Raw genomic sequence first — 27,871 nt, 5'->3', positions numbered from 1 at the left:
TCTGGTCTTCCTCATTGCTTTCCTCAGCAAAGCTGTGCTGTCCTGGGCAGCGCAAACATCTCACATTCCTGTACAGTCTGTACTTGCATCCCTGCTTTTCCTTAGATGTTGTCCTCAAGATAACAAGAAAAAAAAAAAGCCACATAAACTGGAGTTTTAGTGCGAGTAGGGAAACCTCCCATAACAGTAGACTTAACTCTGGAGGGTCTGACTGCAGCGTCGTTAGGAAATTTCCTGGGCAGGGTAGAGCCTGGGTGGGTGGTGTTGGCTGTGGCTAGCTGGCCTGAAGACGGGGGCGGGAGGTCTGGGTGCCGTCACCTGTGTATCGCACCACTGTGTGATGCGCTGCTACTCCTGCTGCTGCAACAAGTAAACTGAGGCATACTGAGCACACCTGGGAACAGAAGCAAGTGAGCCATAAAGAACCACCCTCACCTCTTATTCTGCAGTTGTAGCTTTTCCTTCACAGGTCAGCCTGATACAGGGAGGGGCAGGGATACAAAGATTTGAGCACTAGCTAGTATTTCACATATTTTTGTTTGTTCTTTCACGTCTGTATTACTGTGTGTGTGTGTGTATATATTTTTTAATGTTGCTAAAGAAAGGGCTGGACAAATACTTTTTCTATGTGTGTATTGCTTTTGGTTCTCACCTTTTTTTTTTCCTTTTTTTCTGACTCTGATGAGAGTGAGGAACTCTCCAAATGAGCTCGATAATGATGTGACTCCTTAGAACCTTTCCAGAGCTCTTGTGTCTGTCCTTACTTCTGCCCACCTCTGCTCCACACACACCCTGAGGTACTTCTCTTTTGACGTGGTCGTTGCTCTCTTTATACAGTGGGTTTGGCCCCACCCTGACCCTGCCTCACCCCAGTCTGTTTCTCAGAGGTCACCTCAGGTTTTATCCAGGCTGTCCTCTTCCTCAGTACCTCCACCCCCGCTTCCATCCCTTTGAGGACCCATAGTTCTTGCTGTGTAGTTTCCTCCTTCGTTTATGCAGTGTGTCATTACGGGCGCTGTAAGTGAGCGAAGAGATCGAGACTGTGAGGACCGACATTGTGCTTTATGTCTGTGATTCCGCAGTGAGCACAGTGCTGAACTCGTCACACGAGTCTGCAGGGCTGAAGTGAAAGGCTGCAGGTATCTGACTGTGAGAAAATCAAGTAATATTTGAAGCTGCCTTACTTGATTAAGCTGTTTGGGTTTCTTCTTAAGTGTATTCTCGCCTTGCAGTTGATTATTGCATAAGCCTTTCATTCTGAAGTTTTTAAAAATATGACTAATTAGAAAAACATGGGTTTCTGGAAATCGGAGAGAAATGCTCTTTTAGCATAATTGGACTGGTAAAGTGTACCTAAAGTACAGATCTATTTTCATACAAGAAGGACTAATTTGTGGTTGGCATCATCCACAATTGTTTGCCAAAGGTCCAGAAACAGTTCATTTAAGTAAAAAAAATGTTCCCAGTAGTCTTGCTTCAGCAACTTCTTATTAGATAATGCCCAGCCAGGAAGCATCGCCCAGATGAAATTAGTTTGTCAAAAGAGAGGCAAGGATTTGAGGCTTTATTATACTGAAGTGAACAGTTTCTCATGCAAAGGGCACACAGGTGAGGCTTGCAGATTCTCCTGAAGGTACCTGCATGTTAAAACATTACTGTTTATTCAGGGTGATTCACCGTCTGCCTAGCTTGGCACAGAGCTGGTAATGGTATAGCCTCAGTGTTGGATATTTAGAAGTTACGTGCAGGGTTTGTTGTCGGTCTGCAAAATGAAAGGTGTGTGGAAGTGAATCATGCAGTAGTCTAAGGTAGACTTGCTCCTTGTGGGCATGGGTGCTTGGTGCAGGCTGCTGTTTGGGTAGGGCTAAAACAACAAGTTTCTTTCCAGCCTTTCACAGGGTTAATATCTACCCTTGTGTTGATCTACAATCAGCTCCCGGCTCTCATCAGCCATGTCAGTGAGTCACATGGTTTGTGCTGAAACTTTTTCCAGATCTTGCTTGAAGAGAATTAATTGTGATGGAAACTTATATTTTGCACCAGCAGTAGTAAAACGTGAATACTTGTGAGGTTTGACCGTAAACAGGCTCTGGCAAGCGGCAGCTGACTGCTCAGTTGTAATGGGATGTGTGTAGTGTCCATAAAGTAATTCTAGATGTCTGGAGGGAAGATCAAGAGTGAGCTCTTCCCAGAAGAGTCAGTTAGACGAAGAGCATAATCATGGAGTATAGTTTCTACATGACTACAGTTGCTCTCCCTAATTGTAGGGGAAAAAAATGCCTAGCTTAAAAAACAAAAAAACAAAAAACCATCAGAGAACTGAAAGCAACACTTTTTGCTTTGGGGACAGTGTGGGAAGTAGCCAAGAAAAAGTATTTATGACAGAGAGGTCAGTGCCGATGTTGGTTTAGCAAATAAGAGTGGGGGAACTAACAGGTTTTATTTTTAACGTTTTATTATTATTTTTTGAGGCAGGGTCTCACTGTATAGCTTTGTAGACCAGGCTGGCCTTGAACTCAGACACTCACCTGCTTCTGCCTCATGAGTGTGCTGGGGGATTAAGGGCCACCACAAGTAGCTGTTTTAAAAATTTTATTATTTTATGTGTATGGCTGTTTTGCCTGCACGTATATCCGTGTACCACATGCATCCAATGTCCGCTGAAGGCAGAAGGAGGTGTCAAATCTCCTGAACTGGAATTACTCATTCTTGTAAGCCTCTGCGTGGGTGTTGAGAATCAAACCCAGGTCCTCTGGAAGAGCAGTCAGTGCTCTTAACCACTGAGCTATCTCTCCAGCCCAACGTTCCTTTTTGAAAAATGTGAACTATCCCTTTGATAATAGGAACTGTGAATCTAAGCCTGTACGTGAGAGTATGCTAAGACTCGAGCTCACTTCCCACTCTCAGAATGTCTAGCTACACATGTAAAAGATTTTCAGTATTTTCCCCAAATAATTCTGCTCTGTAGTTCTGTCTTTCTTACATCGCCTTTAATTTTAACTACCCATGCTTTTGCCAGTGTTGGGCACTTCCTCAGCTTTATTTGCATGTTCTCTACTCAGTAATTACTGAGTAGCCCATCGATGTGTGGCTGTGTACCTCTTACTCTCAGTAAAGTAGGTGGTACGCAGTGTATCTGAGAGTGTGCTGGCAGAGTGGAGAGGTGAGCCATGGCTTGTTGGGTGGGGGACTGTGTTTAGAGATTGCCATGTGGCTGCCATGGAGAAGAAAAATGGTGAGAAAGGTACGGGATGGTCTGTGAAGCGGCCATACACCGCATGTTTCTGGCTGACGATCCTTCTTACTGTAAATATCCCGAGCTACATTATTCTGTGAATGAGGGAAGCACTTGGTTGGAGACCAGCCATGAGGCTAGTAATAGTCCTAATGAACGGTGTTTTAGTGCTGTTCTAGGTTGATCAAGATTGTGTAGTTTTTCCTGTATTTTAATACGGGATTGAGTCTAGGAGTATTATATGTAACAGTTTGAGTTAGAGAATATTTAGGCTAAAGGGTGCAAAGTATTTTAAAAATATTAGTATTTCCAAAATGTTTTGAAGATTAGGAAATGCTATGTAAGTCCTAATTGTTAGAATTATTTTTAGAAGTGAAATGTTATAGTATCAGCAAGAATGATTGTGCTTAGTCTATGGAGGTTCGTTCCTCTTCACTGAAGAGTTGGGGTGTGATCTGTCTTTCTTGCTGGTGACCAGCTGCTGTTATACTTTCCTTCTCTTTGCACAAATGACACCAGTGTATTTTTCATAGCAAGGAATAGATACTACTTTGTCTTTTTGAAGGGAGAAAGTGAGATTTGGAGTCAAAACACACACACACACACACACACGTGCACACACACACACATTGTTCTTTATTATTCCTTAATATTTTACTGTGATAAAATATTACCAGAGCATGTGTAAATGCAGTTAAGGGAGGTCTTAACATTATTTTTACTTTATGTGTTGGGTGTCTGGCTTGCATGTATAGTTGCACATCACGTGTGTGCAGTGTCCACAGAACCCAGAAGAGGGTGGAAGATCCTTCAGAACTGGAGTTACAGATGCTTGTTAGCTGTCTTGTGGATGCTGGGAATTGAACCCGGCTCCTCTGGAATAGCAGTCTGTGTTCTTAACCACTGAGCCATTCATTTCTCCCACTCAAGTTGAAGAGTTTTAAATGCTGATAAAAGAAGGGGTATTTGAGATTAAGGGTCATAGTGCGTGCAGGGGAAATGAATTTATGGAGCAGAGAGATTTGGGAGAAATGCAAAGTCTTTTAGTCTTTCAAGACAGGGTAGCCCTGGCTGTCCTGGAACTTGCTCTGTAGACCAGGCTGGCCTGGAACACAGTAATTCACCTCCTCCTGCCTCCCCAGTGCTGGGATTAAAGGTGTGTGTCACCATTGCCTGAAATGGAGTCTTAGGGTTAAAGATGTGTAAGAACGTAGTTAGGCACTCTGAGCATTGAGTTAGCAGCTCTCAGGTCAGGACACATACTAAAATAATGGGAAGAGTTTTAAAATGAATGGTGAGCTTTAGGTACCAAATAGCGTATTCAGATATCTTAAGGAGAAATCTGAGGATCCCCAATTATTTTGTTGATTTCTATAAGAAAGTTTTGTCATGAATTTTAGATTTGTGAGATAATAATATGCATGTTGGTCTGTGGCCTTGAAGTTTCCATGAGCTGTGGGCAGTAGGGGAATCTTGTGGTGGTGGTTTGTTGGTTTTTTGAGGGAAGCTTGCTTTTATACTTAGTCTCCTTGGTTCCTGAGGTGGAGCTCTTAATACTCTCGCTGATGGTGGAATGGGTTAATCTTGTGTTCCGGTGCTTAGTCTGTGATGCTGGTCCCTCATGAGTCTCCTAAGATACTGGCAGGGTTGTCTGGTACAGTTCCCACATTCCTCAGAATCTCCTGTTCTAATCAGGTGACTGACTCTCGCTGGGCTCCTGGAGCCCCTCAGGGTGGATGTTGGTTGCTTTGGACCCAGTGTGTGTGATTACAGTTGGAACTTGCAGCTCCACTCCCCAACCCTGGCCACTAAAGAGGTGCTGGGGAGTGAGTCTAACACCAGCAGCCAGTGACTGAACCACTCATGTGTGCAGAACGAAGCTGCATAGAACCCCGGAGAACCGAGCATGAGATCTTCCGGAGGGCTGATGTGCTCCTTGCCCAACAAGGGCCCAGGAGCTCAGCACTCATTCCCACGTGGAGCCTATGCATCTTCTGCACATTCCTCTCGTCATCTGCATCCTTCATTGTGTCCCCTGCGAGTAAACGTGTGAACATCAATAGTTTCCCTAAATTCTGTGAGTTGGCTAAACCCACAGAGGAAGTTGGGATCCCTGATTTATAACCAGTCAGATGGAAATGTTAACTTCCTATCTACTTCTTGGAACTGGCTTCTGAGTCCAAGGAATTGAGCCTTCAGTCTATTAGGTAGATGGTATCAAAATCAAATTGATCCTCATGTCTCCACCTGGGGTTACAGAAACTGCCATCACACTAGCCTCTTTTGCTTTTTATTTTTTTTTTAGAGACAGGGTTTCTCTGTGTAGCCCTGGCTATCCTGGACTCACGCTGTAGACCAGGCTGGCCTCAATCTCACAGAGATCCATCTGCCTCTGCCTCCAGGAGCACTGGGATTACAGGGGTGCGCCACTGCTTCATTCTTTTTTTCTTTTAGATTTATGTATTTATTATTTATACAGTATTCTGCCTGCATGTGTGCCTGCACACCAGAGGAGGGCACCAGATCTCATTATCGATGGTTATGAGCCACTATGTGTTTGCTGGGAATTGAACTCAGTTCCTTTGGAAGAGCAGCCAGTATTCTTAACCTCTGAGCCATCTGACTAGCTTCCCCCTGCCCCATTTCATTTTTAATTTGGTAATTTATATCTATTTTTTCTTCATAGTTTTGCCAGAGATTTATTGGTATAATTAATGATCTCCCCGACACTAGCTTTTTGCTTTTCTTGATTTTTTTTTCTCCGTGTTTTTATTTCTAGTTTCATCGTTTTTTGCTTTTATTTATATTCATTTTCTATTATCTTGTTTGCAGTTTAGTGTACTGGGTTTGTTTGTTTTTGTTTGTTTTCCTGTGCTCAGGAATTGGTTGCTTGGGAAGTTTTTTCCAATATGAAGTGATCAACCTCTTTTTCCCTTAAGGCTGTTTGCCTCTTCCAGTTGTGAGGTCAAGCAGTTGTTCTCAATATCTTTCTACAAATTATTTTTGCAAGTAAAGCACATATGTGGAAATACAGTTTTTCTTTTTTTGAGGTTTATTTTATGTGCATGGGTTTTTGCTCACATGTGTGTCTGTGCACCACGTCTGTGCAGTGTCCTCAGTTACTGTGGGACTGGTGTTGTAAATGTTTGTGAGCCACCACGTGGGTTGCTGGAAATCAAAGCCAGATCCTCATCTGTGTCTCTGGTTCCTTCTCCTTCCTCAGCGCTTTGCTAGATAGAACTCTGCTGCTTAATTTATTCTGTACATTGTTCCCCCCACCCTTTAACACTAGTTTAAGGTTACTAGGTAAGTATTCTGCTATTGAGTTACATTTCTAGCCTTTCTTTATTTTTATTTTGAGACAGATTCTTGCTACATTCAGGCTGGCGAACTCACTGCTTCAAAGCCTCCTGTATAGATGAAATATCAGGTGTGTGCTACCACGCCTAGCTTTGTTGTCTGCTTTGAATAGCAGTTTTTCTTGGATTTATTTTAAATGTCCTTAAACTCCTCCACCACCTCCCGAGTACTGAGATCACAGATGTACGCCACCTAGGACTCATGCTACTAACTGAGTGTCTCCTCAGCTCTTAGAACTAATTCTTTTTCTTACATATTTTCTTCTTCTTCTTTTAATGCTAACCTAGTCAGTCTTCTGTTCATGGACATTTGATGAGTTCTGGTCTTTTGCAGTTGGAGATGTGCAGTAAGTAACAATCAGCGTACATGCTCGAACACATGGGTTTTTAATTTTGTTTTGTTTTGTTTTCCAAGACAGGGTTTCTCTGTGTAGCCCTGGCTGTCCTGGAACTCATTCTGTAGACCAGACTGGCCTTGAACTCACAGCAAACCTCCTGCCTCTGCCTCCTGAGTGCTGGGGTAAAAGGCGTGCACCCTCCCACCCTAGCATTTTTTAAATTACATTTTTTTTAACTGAGAATAATTTTTTTCAGGCACTAAAATCTGATCATGACTTCCTGTCCCCTCTCTGCTCCCAAATCTTCTCTATGGCTGCAGTTTCAGGCATATGTGACCACAATTTCAGGTATTTTTTTCTGTCTTTAGGAATCACATACGCCAATGTAAAAAAAAAAAAAAGAATAAAACAATATGAATAGATACAGAAAAAAAAGAAAAAAGAAAAGCATGAAAAAAATACATTCTCTTTGTCTCCTTTCTCTCTCTCTCTCACACACACACCATAAAAATACAAAACCAGAAATCATAATAGGCACGCAAGAGAAAAGTATGGTAAAAGTGACCAGATGAAGCATTATGAGACAAAATATCTCCAAAAGTACTGCTGGGTTCGCTTTGTGTGGCCATCTCCTGCTGTGCATGGGGCCTCTCTTAAGTGTGGTTCCATACCCTAAGACTCCCTTGGGGAAAACTCGTTTTTCTTTTGCAGGTAGTTGTCAGTTAGAGCTAGCTTTTGGATGAAGCATGGCGGCTCGTGTCCACTTCCGCTCTCAGAGCCAGGACATCTGGCTTGCACCTGTGCATGCTGCTGTGGTCTGTGAGTTCATAAGTGTGTCAATCCTGTTGAATCTGGAAGGCACTGTTTCTTTAGTGTCTTCCCCTCCCTTTGGCTCATACATCCGTTCCCTCTTCCACGTAGTTCCCTGAGCCCTGAGGAGAAGGGAAGGTCCCTCACTCTCTGCTCTTTGTCCAGTTGTGGGTCTCTGTATTGTTTCTGTTTCTTTCAGGAGGAAGGTTCTCTGCTGCTGGCTCTGAGCGAGACTCTGATTTATGGGTACAGCAGAATGCTGTTAGGAGACTTTTTATTGCTCTGTTCCTTATGCTATGTTCTAGTAATATTTGGTTTTCCCCTATGCCCAGGCCCTGTCTAGGCTCAGGTTTCTGGCCATGTGAGCATTGCTGGGCCTCAAATGCAATTGGACAATGGCTGGTCACTCCCACAACTGTTGTGCCGCACCATTGCACCATCGTAACTTGTGGGCAGGTCACGTTTGTAGATGGAAGATTTTGTAGCAGGGTTGGTGTTTAGCTCTCCCCTTCAGTAGTGTGTAGGATACCTTCAGGTACTATGAACAAGTCAGTAGAGGCGAAGGCTCCAGCTAGGCTCCAGCTTGACTTCCTCGTGTTCAATAAGATATGTTGGTGTTGTCTTTAGCAATCGCTCTAGGGTTCTTGAATTCGGGAATTCTGTGGGGAAAGAATGGATCTGTTTTGTTTTTTGTTTGTTTGTTTGGTTGGTTGGTTTTGGTTTTTTGAGACAGAGTTTCTTTGTGTAGCCTTGCCATTCCTGGAACTAGCTTTGTAGACCAGGCTGGACTTGAACTCACAGAGATCCTCCTCTCTGTTGTCTCCAGAGTACTGAGATTAAAGGCATGCACTACCACCACCGCCTGGCCAAGAATGGAACAGTTTTTCTCACCTTCCCCCACCTCTTTTCCCATCCTCCTTGTGTTCTTGGCTCTTTTGTTAAGGATCCAGTGACATAAAGAAATGATTGCATTTTTACACCAGCTCTCCTGCTTGTTCTGTCTAGATAAGGTCAGACACGTGAAGACTTATAATAATTCCTTTTCCATCCCTTAAGACTATTGTTAATAGTCACTTTGAGGTCTGTAGTGTGACAGGTATGGGATGGGGGGCATTCTCTCTCAAGGCCTGTGCTTTTGCTCTAGGCTGCACTGCCCTCCTCGGCACCCCTGTGCGTAATCCTTAGGTCGACACTAGTTCTTGTGCTACTCTCATCCATGGATGACTTTGATCCTTCTGAAGAGTCCATGCTTTTGTGTTGGGTGTGGTTGTGCATGCTTTCAATTCCAACATTTGGGAGGCTGAGCTAGGAGGATTGCTCTGACTTTACAGCCAGCCAGGGCATCATAACGGGTTCCAAGTCACTGAGGGATAAGAAGACCTCATCTAAATTCTTTTAAAAAACATTACACTTTTTAAACTCAACTAATGATACTTTAGATGCTGACGTTTCTTGTATAATGGAATGGCTGACAGAGGAAAATTTCTCATCATTTTAGACCCAAATTGCCTCATATATAGAACATTGTCTATTGCTGAAGAATTATTTATTTGTAAAAAAAAAACAAAAAACCTCCTTTTTTGTTTTAGTTATAGGGCTTATGTTTTATGAATAAAATCATGTCATAGTTAAAAACTCAGCTGTAATAAAAATGGCTATAGATGTTCTTTTCAGATGTGATCTTTTCATATACAAGGGAGGGGGGGAAAGCACTGTGTTTTCTTTAGTTTTTCCAGGACTGCAGATTGAATTTAGGGTCTCATGTATTCTAGGCACTTGTTCTATGCCAAATTGTACCCCCAACCTGGGAAACATTTTCTGGATTCTGTGAATACAATGGGGTATTTACTTTTTCATAACCAGCATGGTAATTCTCTTCCCTGCCAAGTTGTTTTGCTCTAAGTTACTGTAAACCTTCTTGATCACAGTCTTTCTAAGAATACTGCAAAGACCCACTGTTAAACTATTTATGCTGACTTTAACCAGCTAGTGCAGTTTTCGTTTTGTTTTGTTTTTGTCCGCAGTGAAAGCAGGAACGACTACAAGGATGACACTCTGTTGATGTTGCCCCAACTTGCACAGCATCCATCATGCTCTTTTCATCTTTCCAGTCCCAAACAGCTAGCCTCACCCTTCCGTTTCGCTCTCTCACAGTGGTGTGCGAAGGTGTGAGACAGACATGAGTAGGCTTCTCAGAATAAATAGCATCGTTACATAAAGACTGTTACAAGAAGAACAAAGATGAGCATGCTATAAAGTCTTCATAGCAGTGTGCACCTGGTGTTCAGTGTGTAATAATAAACTGCTGTTGTCCTGATGTTGGGCGTATTTTTAAATTATATTCAAACTGGGTGCTCTTTCAATTTTGACCACTTAATACCACTCCAGCTATGGATTTAATGTTTTGTTAATAAGAAAGTTGATTCACGTTCATCCATTTTGTTTCTTCCTGCAGAACTAACAGAGATTGCAAGCTGTTCGTAAAATTTACTGTCTGATTACTCATTAGCTTTCGCTGTCTCTGCCGAAGACAAACTTATTCAAAGGATGAAAATCAGAGCTTATAAATGTGGTAAAATTAAAGCATGTAAAGGCAGAGACCAGTTTATTAGTTGCTCAGTATTTAGAGATATGTTTGATTGCTTTTGTGGTTTCAGATAGCAATTATTTCTAATATTTATTTTGCAGTGAGGGCCGAGGCAAGTTGACCGTATTTTCAGTTAAAGCTATGTTAGCAACCATGTGTGGTGGAAAAATGCTGGACAAATTGAGATGTAAGTATTTTCATATTATTTTGAAAGTTTTTATTTTCAAATTAGTATGTTTGAACAATTTTAAGTGAGTGAATGTTTATAGAGATTTGGATGAGGCTATATTGTAGCAGTTGGCTCAAATACATGAGCTGTGCCACCTTCTGTTCAGATGGACAAGTTGACTTCGCTTCTTGTTAGTGTTTTTAAAGTGAGAAAACTGAAGTTCAGAATAATGATACTGACATTTTAAAAAATCCTTTAAAAATGCTTTCCATATTAGTCAAAATGTGATTGGAGATGATGATGTTTTTAGTTAGAAAATACGTTTAATTGCTTTTACTGGGCTCGATGAGTTTTAACCCTTTACCAACCCCATTTGTTACCAGGTGGTGTTTACTGTGATCCAGCTGTTCCAAAATAGTCAGGCATTGATAGCCCCATCTTCTAGCCCGTCCTATCCCATCCCAGTCATTTTTCCTTTTGTTGCTGTTACTTGCTTTTTGTTTCTGGTTTGTTTGTTTGTTTTCACTTTTCTGCAGGTCACCATTTCTGCAGTTACTATTCAGTAAATACTATAAGAGGGAGATTATGTCAAGTCAGAGAAGATGAAATTTGTAACTGTTTAATTTTGCTGCTTGTGGTTTTTACTTATTCAGTCATCAGCATAGGTGGCTCTTCCCCTTTACAGAAGGTATTTACAGAAGACAGTGGGGTATTATCTAAATGTAGAGCCTAGTTTTAAGCTATTCTTTTTCTCCACTGTGCTAATGCTGTCATGACAGAGACACACTTGGGGTCAGGAGCCATGTTTCAGAGAAATGAAAATGAAGCTGTGGGTTTTAATGAAGTTTTGAAATTATGTGTGTTGGGGAGGGGTCTATGACTTGGAAGTCTACCAGGGCTCCAGGACCCACATGGTGGGAGGAGAGGACCAGTCTCTGCAAGTTCCATGATGCACACACGCAGATAACAGTATCGTTTAAAAAGACAGAATTCCAACTTTTTATGTTTAAATGAAACACAATTTCATCCATATTACCTCTTTAAAAAAAATCTCCATAAACCAGGTGTGGTGACGCACGCCTTTAATCCCAGTGCTTGGGGAGGCAGAGGCAGGCAGATCGCTGTGATTTCGAGGCCAGCCTGGTCTACAAAGTAAGTCCAGGACAATCAAGGCTACACAGAGAAACCCTATCTCGAAAAAAACCCAAAAAGAACAATACAAAGCAAATCTCCATAAAAAGATTTTTAAAAAAAGGTGGGGGGGACTCTTTATTAAGGTTTTTAGCATTTGAAATCTATAAGGGGTCGGCTATACTGTGCTTTTTTGGTTTTTATTTGTTGCTTGGTTATGTGTCCTTCATCACCAGCTAATTGGGTAGTGTTAGAGGCACACCATTTTTAGAGATCTCTTTGCTTTTGACTTGCTTGTTTCTGTTTGCCACTGGCAGAGAAACGTAACAAATGTAATATTCTACTTAAGTGGAAGAAACACCTGAAACCTGTATTTGAATAGTCCGTCTTGGCTGCCATAAGAACCTCTCCACCTGGGTGTTTTGTTCCAATCCGTGTTCTCTTTGATTCAGTGGCGGAGTAATGGCGTAGGCAAAGAGAGATACACTACAGCTTGGTGGCATCTACCCACCGTACTTTCTCTGTTTACTTCCTGCTGTTCGTGGGTTTTGTTTCCTTTCATGCTCAGCCTCTTCCTTCTGACTACATTCTGTTATCTCTAATAAAGGTCCCTTGATATCCAGCCTCTGGTATGTGGAGTACACCTCAGCATTTATCCTTTTTTTTTTTTTGTAACTCTTTCACATCTTGCCTTTTGAAAATTTTTAACTAAAAAAATATACTTTAATTTTCCCCTTCATCTTTACAAAACTATATTCTTATTTATATGTATGTGTTTGTGCCTGCTTGTCTGTACATGCACCACATTCATACAGGTGCCTGCATGGGTCAGAAGATGGCGTTGGATCTGCTGCAGGGTTTACAGGAGGTTGTGAGCTACCTGATGTAGGTCTTCTGATGTTTTTAACTGCTGAGCCATCTCTCTAGCCCTCCCTTCATCTTTTAAATTTGATGTGCTTTAATATCAAAATAGCATTTTAAATGACTTAACGAACATTTGCGTTTTGGGTGTGAAGTGTGTCAGATTTTTCAGAAATGCTTTTGAGTGTTTATGTCTCTAAGACATTTATAGAGCTGTCCCTTGTTGTGGTCTTTAAGGCTGTATTCCTTTATTGAAAGGTAGTTTTCATAGGATTCTAAGTGCCAATGACTTGTAATCAGAGTATAGACTTTAGTTAAAGTGTGATCCAAACTCAGCGTCAGCAACCCGAGTGGGGCAGCTCCTGCAGACTGAAACCGCACCTGCCAAAGCAGAGTTAGTGGATGCTTTGCTAAGGAAAACCCCTTCTAGTCACATGAAAAGTGGCAAATGGTTCACTTACTTTATTTATTTATTTAAAAGCTGGTGTTATTATAGAGCAGTGTAACAGACGTACAGGGAAGACCAACAAATGCTTTTATCTTTCAGTGGACCTGTGAAGGAGTAATCAGGGGTATCTCAAGTTACAAACAAACAGAACTCACTTATTTTTTTATATTCCTAGTTTTTGAGATTGTGAGTCTTGCAATGAAGCCTAGAACTCTTAGGCTTTGGGATTCTTAGACAGTCCAAACACATCAGAATGCTAAAACAGTTTTCCCTGGTTGAGCACATTGCATTTATAATAGTGCCAGTTTGTATGACTTATCTTTTTCATGACTACAAAAAACTACGTTCTGAGTGAAAAAGTTAACCTGAGGTACTTCCTATTGTGTTTGCTCAGAACTGACTTTTCTCACCGCTGTTTCAGTTGCTTGCTTCTGGTGTCTCATTAACAGACGCTAGAGAGGCCTCTGAGGCTTCAGTCGACAGTTTCCCTGTTCAGAGTTCTGCTTCCTTTTCCTGGGTTTGTGATCACCTGTCACTCCACCCTCACCGTGTCTGCTGGCCAGACCCTGCCTTCTCTTTTCATCTGTATCAGCAACACCTGTGTTTTGCATTTTTGGAATTACTGGGATGTTTTAGAACTAGAAGCAAGTAAGAAATCTATATTTTATGAACTCTAGGAAAGTGAAAAACAAAAACTAAGAAGCTGTTGTGGTTAGGCTTCTCTAGAGGAACAGAGCACACACACACACACACACACACATTAGAATGAACTTGTGTACACACACACACACACACACACACACACATTAGAATGACTTAACAAGCTGTGGTCCAGCCTGCCCAAAAATGGCTGTCTACCAACAGAAGGTCCAGGAATCTAGTAGTTGTTCAGTCTATGAGGCTGGTTGCCTCAGCTGGTCTTTATGCCAGAATCCTGAAGAAGTGAGCTGTAATGCCAGTGAAGGAGTGGACTTGACAGCAAGAGTGAGAAGAAGCAGGCAAAGAGAAGCTTCCTCCTTCCACGTCTTTCATATGGGCTGCCATGAGAAGGTGCCACCCAGATCTTAAAGGTGGGTCTTCCCACCTCAGAAAATCCAGATTAAAAGCGGGTCTTCCCATTTTCAAAGATTTAATCAATAAACAACAACAACAAACCCTCACAGGTGTCCCCAGCCCCTTCAGATTTAGTTAATTCCAGATGTAGTCAAGTTGAAACCAAGTTGACAGCCATCACAGAGGCCAAGAACTCTCTGTAAGGTGGGTGTGGCTGAGTTAGCAAAAGCTTCAGAGGAGCCCCCCTCTCCTCCTGACTTCATCAGTGACATGGAATTTTAACAAATAGAAGAATTCTGTGTGCCTGGTTATGGGGTGTGCTTCTAAACAGACAGATGTGTGTACATGATTTTCTGGGTTAAGTCACCCAGTAGGCTGAAAGATGGCAGGAGTTGGAAGTCACTTTTGCCAGGGAACATTCATGTAAAAGGAAAATGGCTGCCCATTAATAGACTTGTCCCTTTAGTCTGAACAGCCCTGTCGCCCTGCAGAAGCCTGTGGTGGGTCATGGGTTTCGTGACAGGAGGAGACAGATATAGGCAGTCAGTAAAATCAGGGCCATTATCACTAGGAACAGAAATGAAACGTGCGGATAGTAGGTCAGTAGTATTGTGCCTGTTACACAAGGGAACACATATTTTAGAAGCTGGATGAGACATGTACATTGAAGCGCTCAATATTGGATTTTCCACAGGGGATAAAGCCTGCTTCCCCCCCCCCCCCCTTTTATTTCATCTAGGATCAACTGTTGGGGAACTGGCACACTTTCTTTCAGAGCTTATAAATAGAAAGTTCGTCCTGTATGCCAGAAAGAGATGGGGCTTTAATTGGAAAACTAATATATCTTTTTCTTTCAGTGCTCAGAGTGAAACCTGTGGTCTCACACCTGTTACATGCCCTCCATCACCACCAAGCCCTTGTTCTTGATATTTTTATTAAATGTTATTTGCTTCTTTAAGCATTGTTATATGCAAGTAGTATATTACCCTAACTTAGATCCATTACTTATTATGCTTCATTATAGATTTTATAGATTTTAAAAATCAGCTTAGTTTTGCACCACTTTTCTTCAGATAAGAGAAGCCTATTTAAAAAAAAAATCACTAGTTAAACCAGTAACTCAAGAAGTAATGAGTTACCTCATTATGCCTTCAGTTATCAAATATAGCTGTATTTCTCTTAAAGCAAGCGTGTTCCTTTTCTCCCTCTTATAATCTGTGCCTTTTTCATGATTAGAAAACTACTACTTTGAGTCCATTCAACAAGACATAGTAACTGAGTGGAACTGAAAGTAATAAATTTTTGTGGGTGTGGCTAGCCACGTGATTCTCTGTTTTTTTTTCTCTCTTTATGTTTTTGAGTGAATTAGATGTAGACTTGTCAACATGGGTGTTATAAACATGTCTGTGATTATGATATTGTACACCTGTATGTATGTGGCAGCTAAAGTCTCTAGTCCTGCTTCTTCTGTTAATGGTTGTGAGTTACTCATTGTCTATTAGCTGTGAATACATTTAGTAGTAACAGAAAACTGGATTAATAAGTGATTTAAAATACATTGGAGTTTATATTCCTCATGTAGAAATAAGTCCAGAGGCTGCTAAGTTCACCTGGTCCTGTGACCTGCGGGTATCACGAGACTCCAGTTTCTTCCATCTTCCTGCTCTGGTGTGTGTTACTCTCCAGTTTGCTTATTTCAGTCAGGTTATTCTTTCATCCTGTGCAGGGCCTAACACTGAAATGTCTTGATCATTTGAAATGATTGAAATGTCGTGATCCCCCTTGCCCAGCACTGGCCACCAATTCTGTAATCCGTACTCCTTTGTATATCCGGCTTCTCTTCATCACAGCCGTTAGCTGTCTAATCCCGAGAGGTAGCCTTTAAACACTTCATCTCCACTTAAACGTTTTAAAATCAAATTCAACTTGATTTTGTGTTTCAGAGTTTCTCTAATAGCAGAAGTACTGCGTTTATTCCTCAGTGTCAGTGTTCTGCCCTAGTCAGGATGATTCTTTCAGAACCAGCTCCTTAGCTACCAACAAATGAAGACACAGCTATAAATCTCTGTCAGGGGCACTTGGACTCTTTTTGTCTGGTTGTGGCTCTTAATCCCGCTTGTATGCTTGTATCCTGCTTCTACCTCATTGTTCTTTTTTTTTTTTTTTTTTTTTGAAACGTGAACAGCTTTGAAAAGCTTTTTCTAACAGCAGTGGGTTTTCTAAATATAAGTCAGAAGACCTAGGTTTCCAGGGATATGCAGATGATGTGGTAAGGGCTGCCACTAGACCAATGGGTGTGGGGCCACCAGAGATGATATCCAAGGCGATTTCTTGCCACTGGAAAACAGCTTTGGGGGCTTGAGATGCAACATCAGAAATTTTGGGCCATTTCAGACAAGAGCAGCTGAGAGTCACCAGGTTATAGAAAAACCGTGGAATTAAATCAGCTTATATACCATAAGGCTAACATCAGAATGGAAGCATGCAATAGTTTTGTGTTGGGGATGCAGTTTTGTTTGTTTCCACAGAAAGTGAAAAGCTGTGGATACCATCAACGCAAAGATTAGAACTGAGCAGGAGAGGTCTCTTGAAAGCCTTGGCCACTGACCCAAAAAGTATTTAGTTCATTAAAATATCCCTGTTCATAATTTCTCACTAAACACAGCACAATTAATGACTTAAAATAGAAAGGGGGAATGACCAGGCATGGTGGCTCATGCCTTTAATCCCAGCACTCAGGGAGGCAGAAGCAGGCAGATCTCTGTGAGTTTGAGGCTAGCCAGGACAGCCAAGGCTACACAGAAAAAGCCTGTCTAGGAAAAAAAAAAAAAAAAAAAAAAGAAGTGGGGGGGGAGGGTAAAGGGGTGTGTAGTGAGGATTTTGGTTTCTTTAAAAACACAGAAATGTTATGGGAATAGGTTTTTGTTTTAATCTCAGTTGTGTGATATGGTCTGCTTCAGGTTATCAACAGCAGCTGACTATGATTTGCCTCCTGCTCTGGCAGGAGCATGAGTTTGCCAGATGCAGATAGTTTTTGGAAGTGTATGACATTTGGAATTCTAGGGACTCTTGAGAGGGCATATATATGCTAGAGCCCAGGAGGGGCCGTGGTGTTTGTGGTCCAAGGCCCAAGGTGTGCAGCTAAGAGATTACATCATGCCACAAATGCAGCACAAGAGGCTTACTGGGGGAGGGGAGACAGCCAAAGGCCGTCTAGGAGTGGGAACATGAGAGAGAGATAGAGACAGACAGACAGACCAGGAGACAGAGAGATTGATGTGGGGTAGCTGGGGCCTTTTAACGGGGTGCATGTTCCTGTGCATAACTCTGGTGACAGTGAACGTATGTGGTGGTGTCACTGAAAGGAGGCTGGTGGAGCACCAAATTTACAACAGATACACCCATAAAGTCGCACCAACCTGCCTGACTAAACATGAGCTGAGTAATGATACACCAATAGATACGCCAGAGTGGACGGGGGAAGCCCACATGGCCTCAGGTCTACACAGAGAACTACAGGCAACCAAGGAATGCCGAGAATGGGAGAAACAGTCCATCTTGGAGGAGAATACACCGATTGGTTATCCAATACCAAATGTTCAGTCCTGAAAACATACATACAAGCATGCATACATATAAAACATGGCAGACTGAGCAGGTTGTATTTAGGATATGTATGCATTACATATACATATGTATGCATTAATAACAATGAAAAAAGAGGTCATAAATTTGAAAGAGAGCAAGGGGCATGTATGGGAGGAAGGGAGACATGTTATAATTATATTATAATCTTAAAAAAAGTGAGGCCATACTATAAAATCATTAAGCCTGCTCTTAGAGACCTGCTTTCTCCAACAAATATCTACCTCCTAAAAGTTCCATAATGTTCTTAAATAGCATCACCAGCTGGTGATCAAGTGTTTGATCCATGAGCATATGGGAGACATTTCTCGCCGTCCCATGTGCCTTCAGCTTTCAAGCTGATAGCCTCCTTTTCTTTGATTATTACTGTTATATAATGCATATATGTGTATATATGTGTGCACAAATATATAAACACAACCTGTTGAGTCTGTTTTTGTTGTTCGCATACATACGGTTTCAGAGCTGACCACTTTGCATTGGACAGCCCATAAGGGGACTCATCCCTGGGAGAGGCGGCTGCTTTTCCCAGGGGGAGGACCGGGTGAAGTTTCTCACCTTCCATGTGGATACGCCCGTTGGTATTGCCATTGTTCTGGTCTTGTCTATGCAGCCATTTCTAGGAGAGACTGTCTCACTGCAGACCAGCTTGTGTTCTGGCTCTTCTGCTCTTGTTTGTTTAGGAAACAGGGTCTCATTGTTCAAGCTGGTCTTGAAATTGCTGTATAGTCTCATTCTCCTGCCTTCTATGTGCTGTGTCTGTGTCTTATAAACACAGATACTAAGGAGTAAAGGCATGCTGCTTCAAATTCTTCTTGGAAGAGTGGGTTGCATAAATAAAAGCTAATTGTCCTTCAGTTGCACTGACTTAGAAAGTCTGTAGATGGAGCTGGAGAGATGGCTCAGCAGTTAAGAGCACTTGCTGCTTTTGCAGACCTGGATTTGATTTTCCACATTTAAAGCAGGTGGCTCACAACAGCCTGGAGCTTCAGCTCCAGGGGTCCCATCACCCTCCTCTGACCTCTGTGGGCACTGCATTGGTATGTACAACCTCTTCCCTCCTTAAAACAATCTTTTAGAAATGTCAGTGGACATACATGGATGATTTTTTTCCACTTAATGTTTAGATAGAATTTTGAGTGTATAGGACTGAGGGGCCTTGTGAGCAAAGTAACTACACAGTGTTAATAATAATAATAATAAGAATGTGAATGTTAAATGAAAATTGTGATTTTTGTGGTACTTTTGAATGATGCATTTTTAGTGGTATAGAAATAACAGAGCCATTTGTAATTTTTAAGAGGCCATATTTTCTTATAGTTTGGCTTTATTTGCTTTTGTTCTTACAGACATTTTCTCCCAGATGTCAGACTCCAGTGGCTTAATGATATTTGGCAAGCTTGACCAGTTTCTGAAGGAAGCCCTGAAGCTCCCAACAGCTGTCTTTGAAGGGCCGTCCTTTGGTTACACGGAACACGCCGCCCGCACCTGTTTTCCACAGCAGGTAGGACCACTGACGAAACCTCAGGCTAAGTAGCCGCATCTCCTGCAGGATTCCCCAAGTGCCTTGGAGCAAGCAGCTTTAAAGGAAGAGTGCTGAGTAAAGGCAGGGGAGGGGCGGAAGTTCACCTGGGGACTTCTCATTTGAAGTTTCTTTGTTGTTGCTGTTTTTTGTTTTAATGGTGGAGGAGGAAGTTTATTATAGATAAAAGAGAGAGTATAAGTAGTGGCAGGGAGGTCTGGGAGAATCCAGAGTGAACGTAACCAGACAGAGATGGGCCATGTGGGCAGAGTAGGAGAAGGGAAGGAAGAGGGGACAAAGGGGAGCCAGGTGCAGCAGCCAGGAGGTCAAAGGTACCAAAAACAAACAAACAAACAAACAAACAAACAAACAAACAAACACAGCCATTTGTAGTATTTTAAAGAAAAATGTTTTAAGTTTTTTGCATTATTGCAACTGAATGTATATATGTTTTTACTTTTGAAGTAGTGTTATTTATATTTCAAGTACGGGAATTTAGACCTAAAGCCACAGTGATACTGGATCATCGTTGTTTTCGGCACAGTGCTCACCTGCCCTGCAGAGCATGCGGAGCTCACACGTGACAGAGTCAGGAGTCTGACTTCTCTTCTTGGTTTTTCCCTGGAGTCTGGTATAAGTCTGTTCCTAAGAGAACTCGATATTCATAACAGCAGTTATTCCAGGTAGAAAATGGATAAAAGAACTGTAATACTGCATTTAGAAAGTTGTGAGAAGCAGAAAATTAAGGGAAAAAATCTTTTTAAAAACCAATAGGAAAAAAAATCTTCCCAGAAGATACTTCTCAATTGCCAAAGGAAACAGTAGCTTTACAGTTGACAAACTCTCCCAGAGAGGGGACATGAACGTGACTTCAGCAGAGCTAGCAGTCTCAGGACCAGGGATGGGAGAAACTGACCACTGAGCGGGCTGAGACATACAGCTCAGACCTTCCTCAATGTTCTCACAGCTTGAGTGGAATGTTGTGGAAACATTCAAGGGTTCAGTTTGTGGCACCTCAGTATAGCCTCATGTGAGCCTTGCCAAATTCATGTAACAATGTAGCCAGCCGTACACTCAAAAAGATGAGAATCATAGAGGACAGAGGGAACACTCTGGATTAGAGGCTAAAAAGAGGTGAGTGAAAAACTGATCTAGAGTTCCTTGTTTTTTGTTTTCTGTTACAGAGGACAAAGAATAGGACAGCTGGAAAAATTTGAGCAAAGTTTATAACCAGATAATCGTATTCTGCCACTGAATGATTTTGACATTTATCTTTAACTATGTCAGAGAATGTCTTTTTTTTTTTTTTTTTTAATTGAATCTGGCTGGGCATGCTGGTGTAGGCCTGTAACCACAGCACTCAGGGAGGCAGAGGCAGGTGGAGTTCAAGGCCAGCCTGGTCTACAGAGCAAATTCCAAGACAGCCAAAATTATATAGAGAAACCCTGTCCCTAAAAACCATTATAAAAAAAGTCAACTGAAGTATTTATGGGTAAAGAAGCACCCATCTGCAGTGAGAACAAGGCAGGCATCCAGATTGTTCAGGTCATGAAGTTATGACTCAGTTTGATAAGATTGATCCATATCAGTTTCTTATCATGAAGAAGGAGCTAAATGTAGGGCTTAAGCCTTAAAGTTTGCCTGAGGGAGTCTTAGTGGTTAAAACCAACAGACTGAGTTTAGAGGCTTAAAACTTATTGAAAATAAACAGAAAATGAATTTAAATTTCTCCCTAAATTTCTAGATTCCAAATTTTGTAGGAAGATTGTGTTTTCTCTGTAGAAGATTTACCCATTATTTGATTACTTATTTTCTAGGTCTTGGTGCTGACTTAGCATGAAGACTTGTCTACCCGTGGGGGGCTTTAGACCTGATGACTGTGAGGGGAGGGGGATGTGAACAGCAGAGTAGCAGGTGTTGTGGGTGTCCACCAGACAAGACTGCATGGGCATGGGTTAAGCCAATAGGAAGTCTTTATTAGCTGGCCGGCACAGAAACTATGTTCTAAGTTTACATACATCAGTTAACAAGAACAGTTAGCCAGAAGTGGAGTTTCAGAAGCTAAAAAGCAAGATTAGTACATTTTGAGACTTTTCCAGAACTGTATGGACTTTGATGGAGTGGACCCTTGTGGTGCTGTGTGTGTTGATTTTTTTTTACAGCCTGAATGGCACTTCTATCATGGTGTCAGTTGTGCTAAGGTCTGGGGCCCTGTTACAGGAGAGAGGGTGGACTGCCATTCATGATGGCAGTCAGTGCATATAGACACCATGCTGTACTCTCCTGGATGCATCAGAGAGGTGGGGAACATGCAAAGAGGGGTGGCGCTCTTGTTGGTTAGTTTTTAAAATCGGAGATCTGTGGGATCTACCTTCTGATTCTACCTTATCCAGCCAACCTCCCCTGGCCATGTGCCAAAATGATACTTCTTTCTTTTCTGAGACTTGTTGTTTTGACCTTTTTTCCTGGATAGTGAAGAAAATCTGGCAAGAATTACCTGGCACATGCGTGTGCATGATGCAGTCTACATTTTAATCAAGGAATTTCATGGTCTTCCTCAGCAGCCCTTCCACTGGATAATTTCTGTGGATGAGGGCCATGTTTTGCTGGTCTGAAAACATATCTTCAGATGTTATCATCTCTGGAGTTGAGGTACCTCACATGACCAGCAGCATCTTAGTTTCAGCTGGGCAGGCAGTGGTTGTGAGGGGCTGTCATTCCCTGCATGTGTGAGAGCTTTGCCATGACTGTCCATGTCGACATTACTGCTGCCGAGTTAGATCTGCTTTTGGTGTGATCCGTATTCATTTCAACTTTCTCCAAAATGTATACTGTGACCTGGCATTAAAATGAGTTAGGATCTGGGCTGGAGAGATGGCTCAGAAGTCCAAAGGTCCTGAGTTCAGTGCCCAGCAACCACATGGTGGCTCATAACCATCTATAATGAGATCTGGTGCCCTCTTCTGGCCTGTTTACACACATGCAGGCAGAATATTGTATAAAGTAAAAAATTTGTACAAATACTTAAAAAAAATAAGTTACTGTAAACACAGAAAGTGTGAACACAGAACAGACAAGAATAAGTTGGATAATTAGTGCATTTATTTTGGAAAGCAACAATTAGGTATTTACAGTATCTTATTTGAAAGAGGATGTCTACAGAAATGAAACTAAATTATATTTTTATTACCAAAGGTTGGTGATGTCTGTTGTTAAACAATTACTGAAAAACTAACAGGGGAGGAAAAGGTTTATTTGGCTTACACTTCCATGTTGCTGTTTATCATCTAAGGAAAGGCAGGATAGGAACTTAGACAGGGCAGGAACCTGGAGGCAGACGCTGATGCAGAGGGCATGGAGGGTGCTGCTTAGTGGCTTGCTCAGCCTGCTTCCTTTAGAACCCAGGTTCACCAGCCCAGGGATGGCTTCACCCACAGTGGGCTGAGCCCTCCCCCACTGATCATTAATAAGCAAATATGTCTTACAGCTGGATCCTGTGGAGGTATTTTCTCAATTGAGATTCCCTCCTTTCAGATAACTCTCTAGCTTATGTCAGGTTGACATAAAATTAGCCAGGACATGTGGTCACCAAAACATTGCAAAGTAACTTCTTGTCACATAAGAAGTGCATTTGAAGGTAGTAAAAATTACCGAATTCTTTGAGTAGGTGAAAGAAATTTCACTTCATTAAGAACCTGGTGTGACTGACTCACAATTTGATTGTGGTTAATTAAGCCATTGAGTTAGTTTAATTGGCTAAGTATTTTTCTTCCTTAGTGGGAGAAAAAATATATATAATGATGTACCTTCAAAGTGATCTTCCAAGTGCATCTTAGATCGGATGAAATGGAGGGCACAAAATGGGTTTTATTATGGATGAGGCCATAGTAATGAGACCTGTCTCACTAGCATTAATTAGACTGAGAAAAATTACAGAGACCTAGAAGTGAAGTGTTGTGCTAGTTGGGTCTGCCTCGGAGCATGTCTTGTTACATGAATTCTTAGAAATGACAGGTGGCTCCCCATTTTCTCTTTTGAAAAAGATTTATTGCTGAGTGTGGAAACAGGTCCAGCGGCATTTGCCATGCATTGCTGCCGAGGGGCTGTAGGCCGGGTGGAAGGGAGGGCTTCATCTCGCAGTCATGGGGCTGTTTCTCTGGTGTTTGCACAGTCTAGTGGGCATGCTCCAGACTTTGGCTGCTCCTACCCCGCTGCTTTGTAGTTTTCTAGGTTTTACAGAAGGCAGGAGGACCTTGGCCCTCTGCTCCCTTAGTGGCTCATCTAAAGAAGGCTGCTGTTCTTTTGTCTTATTGGGCCTTTCATAAGGGAGTTTGATGTTAAATCATTTTCTGAAATATAGCTCCAAGCTGGAGCAATGGCTCAGTTGGTAAAGAGCTTGCCTTACAAGCATGAAGGCCCAAGTTTGATCCCCAGAACTCATGTAAAAGATCTGGGCTTGAGTGTAGTGTGCTTGTGATCCCGGTGGGGGTGGGGGTGAGGGAGAGACAGAAAGAACCCCAGGGGTCATCTGCTTGCTAATCCAGCTGAAGATGGTGAGTTTTAGCTGTAGGGAGAGATGTGTCGGCTTGCCTCTACTCTTTTGGAAAAATAAAACCAAAAACCTCTTTGAATTCCTTTGTGCCTTCTGTTGAGGTTCCTAGTGCCAACATGCCGCCCCCTCCCCCAGCCTGTCTCCTCCACAGGCACTCCTGGTGCAGACCCTGCCACCAAGCCATATCTGCTCCCTGGAGAACCTTGCCAGCGTACGGCTTGGTTTCTGCCAGTCTGATATATGAGTGTTATCTCAGGGCAGCTTTGGTTTGCATTTCTCTTGTTTTGAGTAACCTGCGTTTTGGGTGAGTGAAAGTAATCACAATTCTTGCTTTTGTTTATTTGTTAGCATTCAGTGAGATGCAAGTATCCCCGACTGCCTTCTCCCTCCAACAGAGGCCTCTGATTTCATTTCCTAGTTAAGATACCTTGGGCCTAGAGAGATGGCTCAGTGATTAAGAGCACTGTCTGCTCTTCTAGAGGTCCTGAGTTCAATTCCCTGCAACCACATGGTGGCTCACAACCATCTATAATGTGATCTGGTGCCTTCTTCTGGCCTGCAGGTGTACACACAGATAGAGCACTCATGTACATTTAAAAAAAAAAAAAAGATACCTATCCTCTTTGATGCCTTGAATTCATCAGTATTCTGCATTCCCATGGCATGTTACCTATACCTCAGGGGTGCCCTGAGGAAGAGAATACAACTCTCTGTCTCTAGCAATAAACAGCGCCATGCCTAGAAAATGATCCATGCCTGCTAAATACTTGAATAATGACCTGAAATCATGCATAAATGAGAAAATTAGCATTTTTGGTTTGGGTTCTGACAGATTAAAACTCACAGTCTGTTTGCAGCCTCATTTTTATCCATATTATTCCATTATTTTTGGAATAATGAAATAATTATTGCAATGAGGAAAATATAACATTTTGGTCTTTTTTTTTGAAATTTATTTTTACTTTATGTGCATTGGTGTTTTGTCTGCATGTATGTCTGCGTGAGGGTGTCAGAAGCCTTGGAACTTACAGACAGTTGTAAGCAGCGGTGTGGGTGCTGGGAATTGCACGTGGGTCCTCTGGGAAGAACATCGAATGCCTTTAACCACTGAGCCATCTCTCCAGACATTTTTAATAATATTTTTGAAGCTGTACTAGCCTATGAAGTCATGTCTTTCTGGATTACTCTTAGTTTTGCTTTTGTTTTTGTAGTATTGAAGATTGAACCCAGGGCCTCCTGCACTCTGCTTCTGAGCCATACCCTCAGCTTTCAGATTGTTCTGATGTCTCAAATCTGAATGGACAGATTCTCTGTCCAGCCAGTGGTAATGGAAGGCTGCCTTCTAGCATTAGGTCTCTAACTCAAGTTGATGTGTGTTGCTCTTCCCAGATAAAATACGCCTACAATTCTGCGTAGTTATAAAAGTTAGTTTGCAGTTAGTCTTAAATGTTTCAGGGGTCATAGAAATAGCTCAGCTGGTAAAAGCGCTTGCTGCCTTAGCCTGCCAACCTGAGTTCAGGCCCCAGAATCCACACTAAAGAATCCACTACAGAAAGAGCCCATGCTGTAGACCTTTTCTTTGCGCTTGCATACATGACAATAATAAAAAAAATACAATTTTAATGTTTTCATCAGCATATAAACTGCCATTTTGAGTTTAAATATCAAACACTGCTTAAGTTATAAAATCAGTAGTTGAGAAATATTTTCATACTAAACAACATAAAATACAAAGTACTTATTAGGAATAATGGAGTTGGAAATTGTAGCAGTGACAATCTCTTGCTAAATTATTTTACTTGCTCTTTTAAGTGCTGTTTCAGTGAGGCTAGATATCTGAGGAAGCATGTGCAAATGAAATAGAATAATAATTGTTAGTATCAAGGATCAGAATAACAAGAGATGACAAACATTTTTATTTTCATTTTTTATTTATTACAATTGACAGTTTTTTCTTTAAAAACATATGGGATTACATTCAACAGTGGAGATAGCCAGTGTTTTCTCAGAGAGAATAATAAATGTGTTGTTTTTACTTAGCTTATCAGACAGCTGTTAGATTAAAAATGAAGACCTTGTATAAAACAAAAAGCTTTAAAAAGCATTGAGTGGGAATATTATTTCTATTTGCTTGCAACATAATTTGAAAGGGGAAGACCCTTTCTGTATCCCTCTCAGGTAATTGTGTCTGTGTCACAGTGCGTCTAGAAAGCCCCATTGTACTCTTAGGAGAGAACAAGGCTGAAAGACAGGGATACTCTAAGTACAATGAAGATAATCTTGCCCCGTGCACTCCCTCAAAATAAATGTTTAATCACCTCTCAGGAATGTCCTGGCCATGCTTTGAGAGCCACTTGCCGGCCCTTGAGAGGCGAAACAAACCCAGAACTATTAAGTCTGAACCTCATCTCAGGCCTGGTGTGAGGAGGAGGAGCACTGTGACCGTGCTCTTGGATGTTCATTCCTCTGGCTTTTCGGAAACTTGAGAGACCGAGCTAAGCGTATTTGTGAGGGTCTGCCAGATATCAAAAATATATGTTTGATCTTGACAATTAAGAAATATGGCGAGTAAAATCTTTGGAGAAAGCAGCATTACTATTATGAGTGGGTTTGTAATATTTAGCAAGTATATAGAGATACACAAATTGCCAGCATTAAATTTGTTAAAGGATAAGATACATTTTCAGTTTTGTTTGTCCTACGTCATACTGTTCAGAAAACCTGCTAGCATCTTCTTTTCCTCAGTAGTTTCTTTTGTTTAATTTGTGTGTGTGTGTGTGTGTGTGTGTGTGTGTGTGTTTATAATGCGGTAAACAAGTGACATGGTGGACATGTGGAGGTCAGAGGACAACTTTGTGGCAGTTCTCTCCACCTTTATGTGGGACTCAGGGATTGAACTAAAGCTGCCAAGTTTGCATGCTGAGTAGCTTTGCCAGCTGAGCCGCCTGGTTGCCCCCACTCCTGCCGTTTTAGTGCCAGGGTCTTTCTGTGTTGACCAAGCTGGCCGTGAGCTCATTATCCTCTCTCTGTCTCCTGACACTGGGATGCAAACGCACATCACAGTAACTGCCACAGAAATCTGAAGCATGCTTTGGGGTTAATTTTGGTTGTTGGTTTTTGCATGTCTGTTGCAATGGTGTTTTCTGTATCTCGGTCCCTAGTCACAGCTGGGGGGCCTTTGGCTTTTCAGTGTTGTCTGCTCATTCCTCCCAGATCCTGCCTGGGTCTCAGAAATAGCTGGAACTTGAGTGCCTTGAGAGAGGATGTGCATTGGATAACATTTTCACGCGGTTTCTGAGCAGGCTTCTCTCTGCCGGCCAGCAGTGTGGTGGTGTGGCGAGGCTGGGAGTGACGCCCCTTGCTCACCTCTGCTCTTTCCCTCCCCACCTTGAGCCCTAGGTCTGTCGTCCCTTCAGTGTGAACCATTTTTCTAGGTTCCTTACTACAAAATTTCTCTCCCACTTTACCTTCCTTTTTTATTTACCTTCTAGTATCTTCTTCAAAGATATCCTCAGTCAGAGTGACTTCCAGTTAACGTGTTCTAGAGTCTGTTTACAAAAGACCCAGGAGAGAGTGTGTGCTCTTGTATTTGGTATGATGAGAGTGCTGTGGGCAGAAGCCATGGTGGACAGTCCTGGCCTCCTCTGTCCTGCGTCCCCTGGTGTCATCCCTTTTTGCTTGGGAGAAAGTGGTCTGCGATTCAGAATGCCTTGTTTTGTTTTGCCCTACCTATTCCTGTGCCCTGTCTTCATGTGCAATTTTTTTCCTGGTGCTGAGGATCAGACTCGGCACCTTACACGTTAGGCAAGTGCTCTATCATGCAGCTGTGTATGTAGCCTCTACCCCATCTTCACATGGGTGGGCCAGGGCCTGGAAAAGGCCCCTTTCGGGTCATAGAGCTCCTGTGTGCTGCCTGTTGTCTTTGTTCTTTTCTTTGTGTGTATAGGTTTTTTTTTTTTTTGTTTTTTTTTTTTTAGTTTTTACTCTCTGTGTGTATATGTGTGTGTGCACATGCATATACATGCTTACCCATGCCATGTATTCATGTGGAGGAAGAGGACAACTCTGTGAAGTGGGTTCTCTCTTTTCACCTTTACATGAGTTCTGGGGATCAAATTCAGGTCCCCAGGCGTGGCTGGTGAGCATCTTTCCCTGAAGATC

General features: G+C 42.0%; 1 protein-coding gene across 7 annotated transcripts in view; it reads left to right on the top strand.

The window, feature by feature from the left end:
- Dtnb (dystrobrevin beta) overlaps positions 1-27,871 on the top strand; it is a 182,391-nt gene that overhangs the window by 22,830 nt on the left and 131,690 nt on the right. For all 7 annotated transcript variants that reach the window (XR_008722336.1, XR_008722334.1, XR_008722333.1 and 4 more), the window contains exons 4-5: positions 10,431-10,516; positions 18,986-19,140. Coding sequence is in view for 2 of the 7 variants with exons in the window: in XM_055626281.1 (XP_055482256.1) it covers positions 10,431-10,516; positions 18,986-19,140 (241 nt within the window). In the remaining 5 variants the exon portion in view is untranslated. The remainder of the gene's footprint in view (positions 1-10,430; positions 10,517-18,985; positions 19,141-27,871) is intronic.

Source organism: Psammomys obesus, unplaced genomic scaffold (genome assembly GCF_907164565.1).
Source record: "Psammomys obesus unplaced genomic scaffold, mPsaObe1.curated_primary_1811, whole genome shotgun sequence".
NCBI classification, from domain to species: Eukaryota; Metazoa; Chordata; class Mammalia; order Rodentia; family Muridae; genus Psammomys; species Psammomys obesus.
This window is presented reverse-complemented; position numbering and strand designations above follow the sequence as displayed.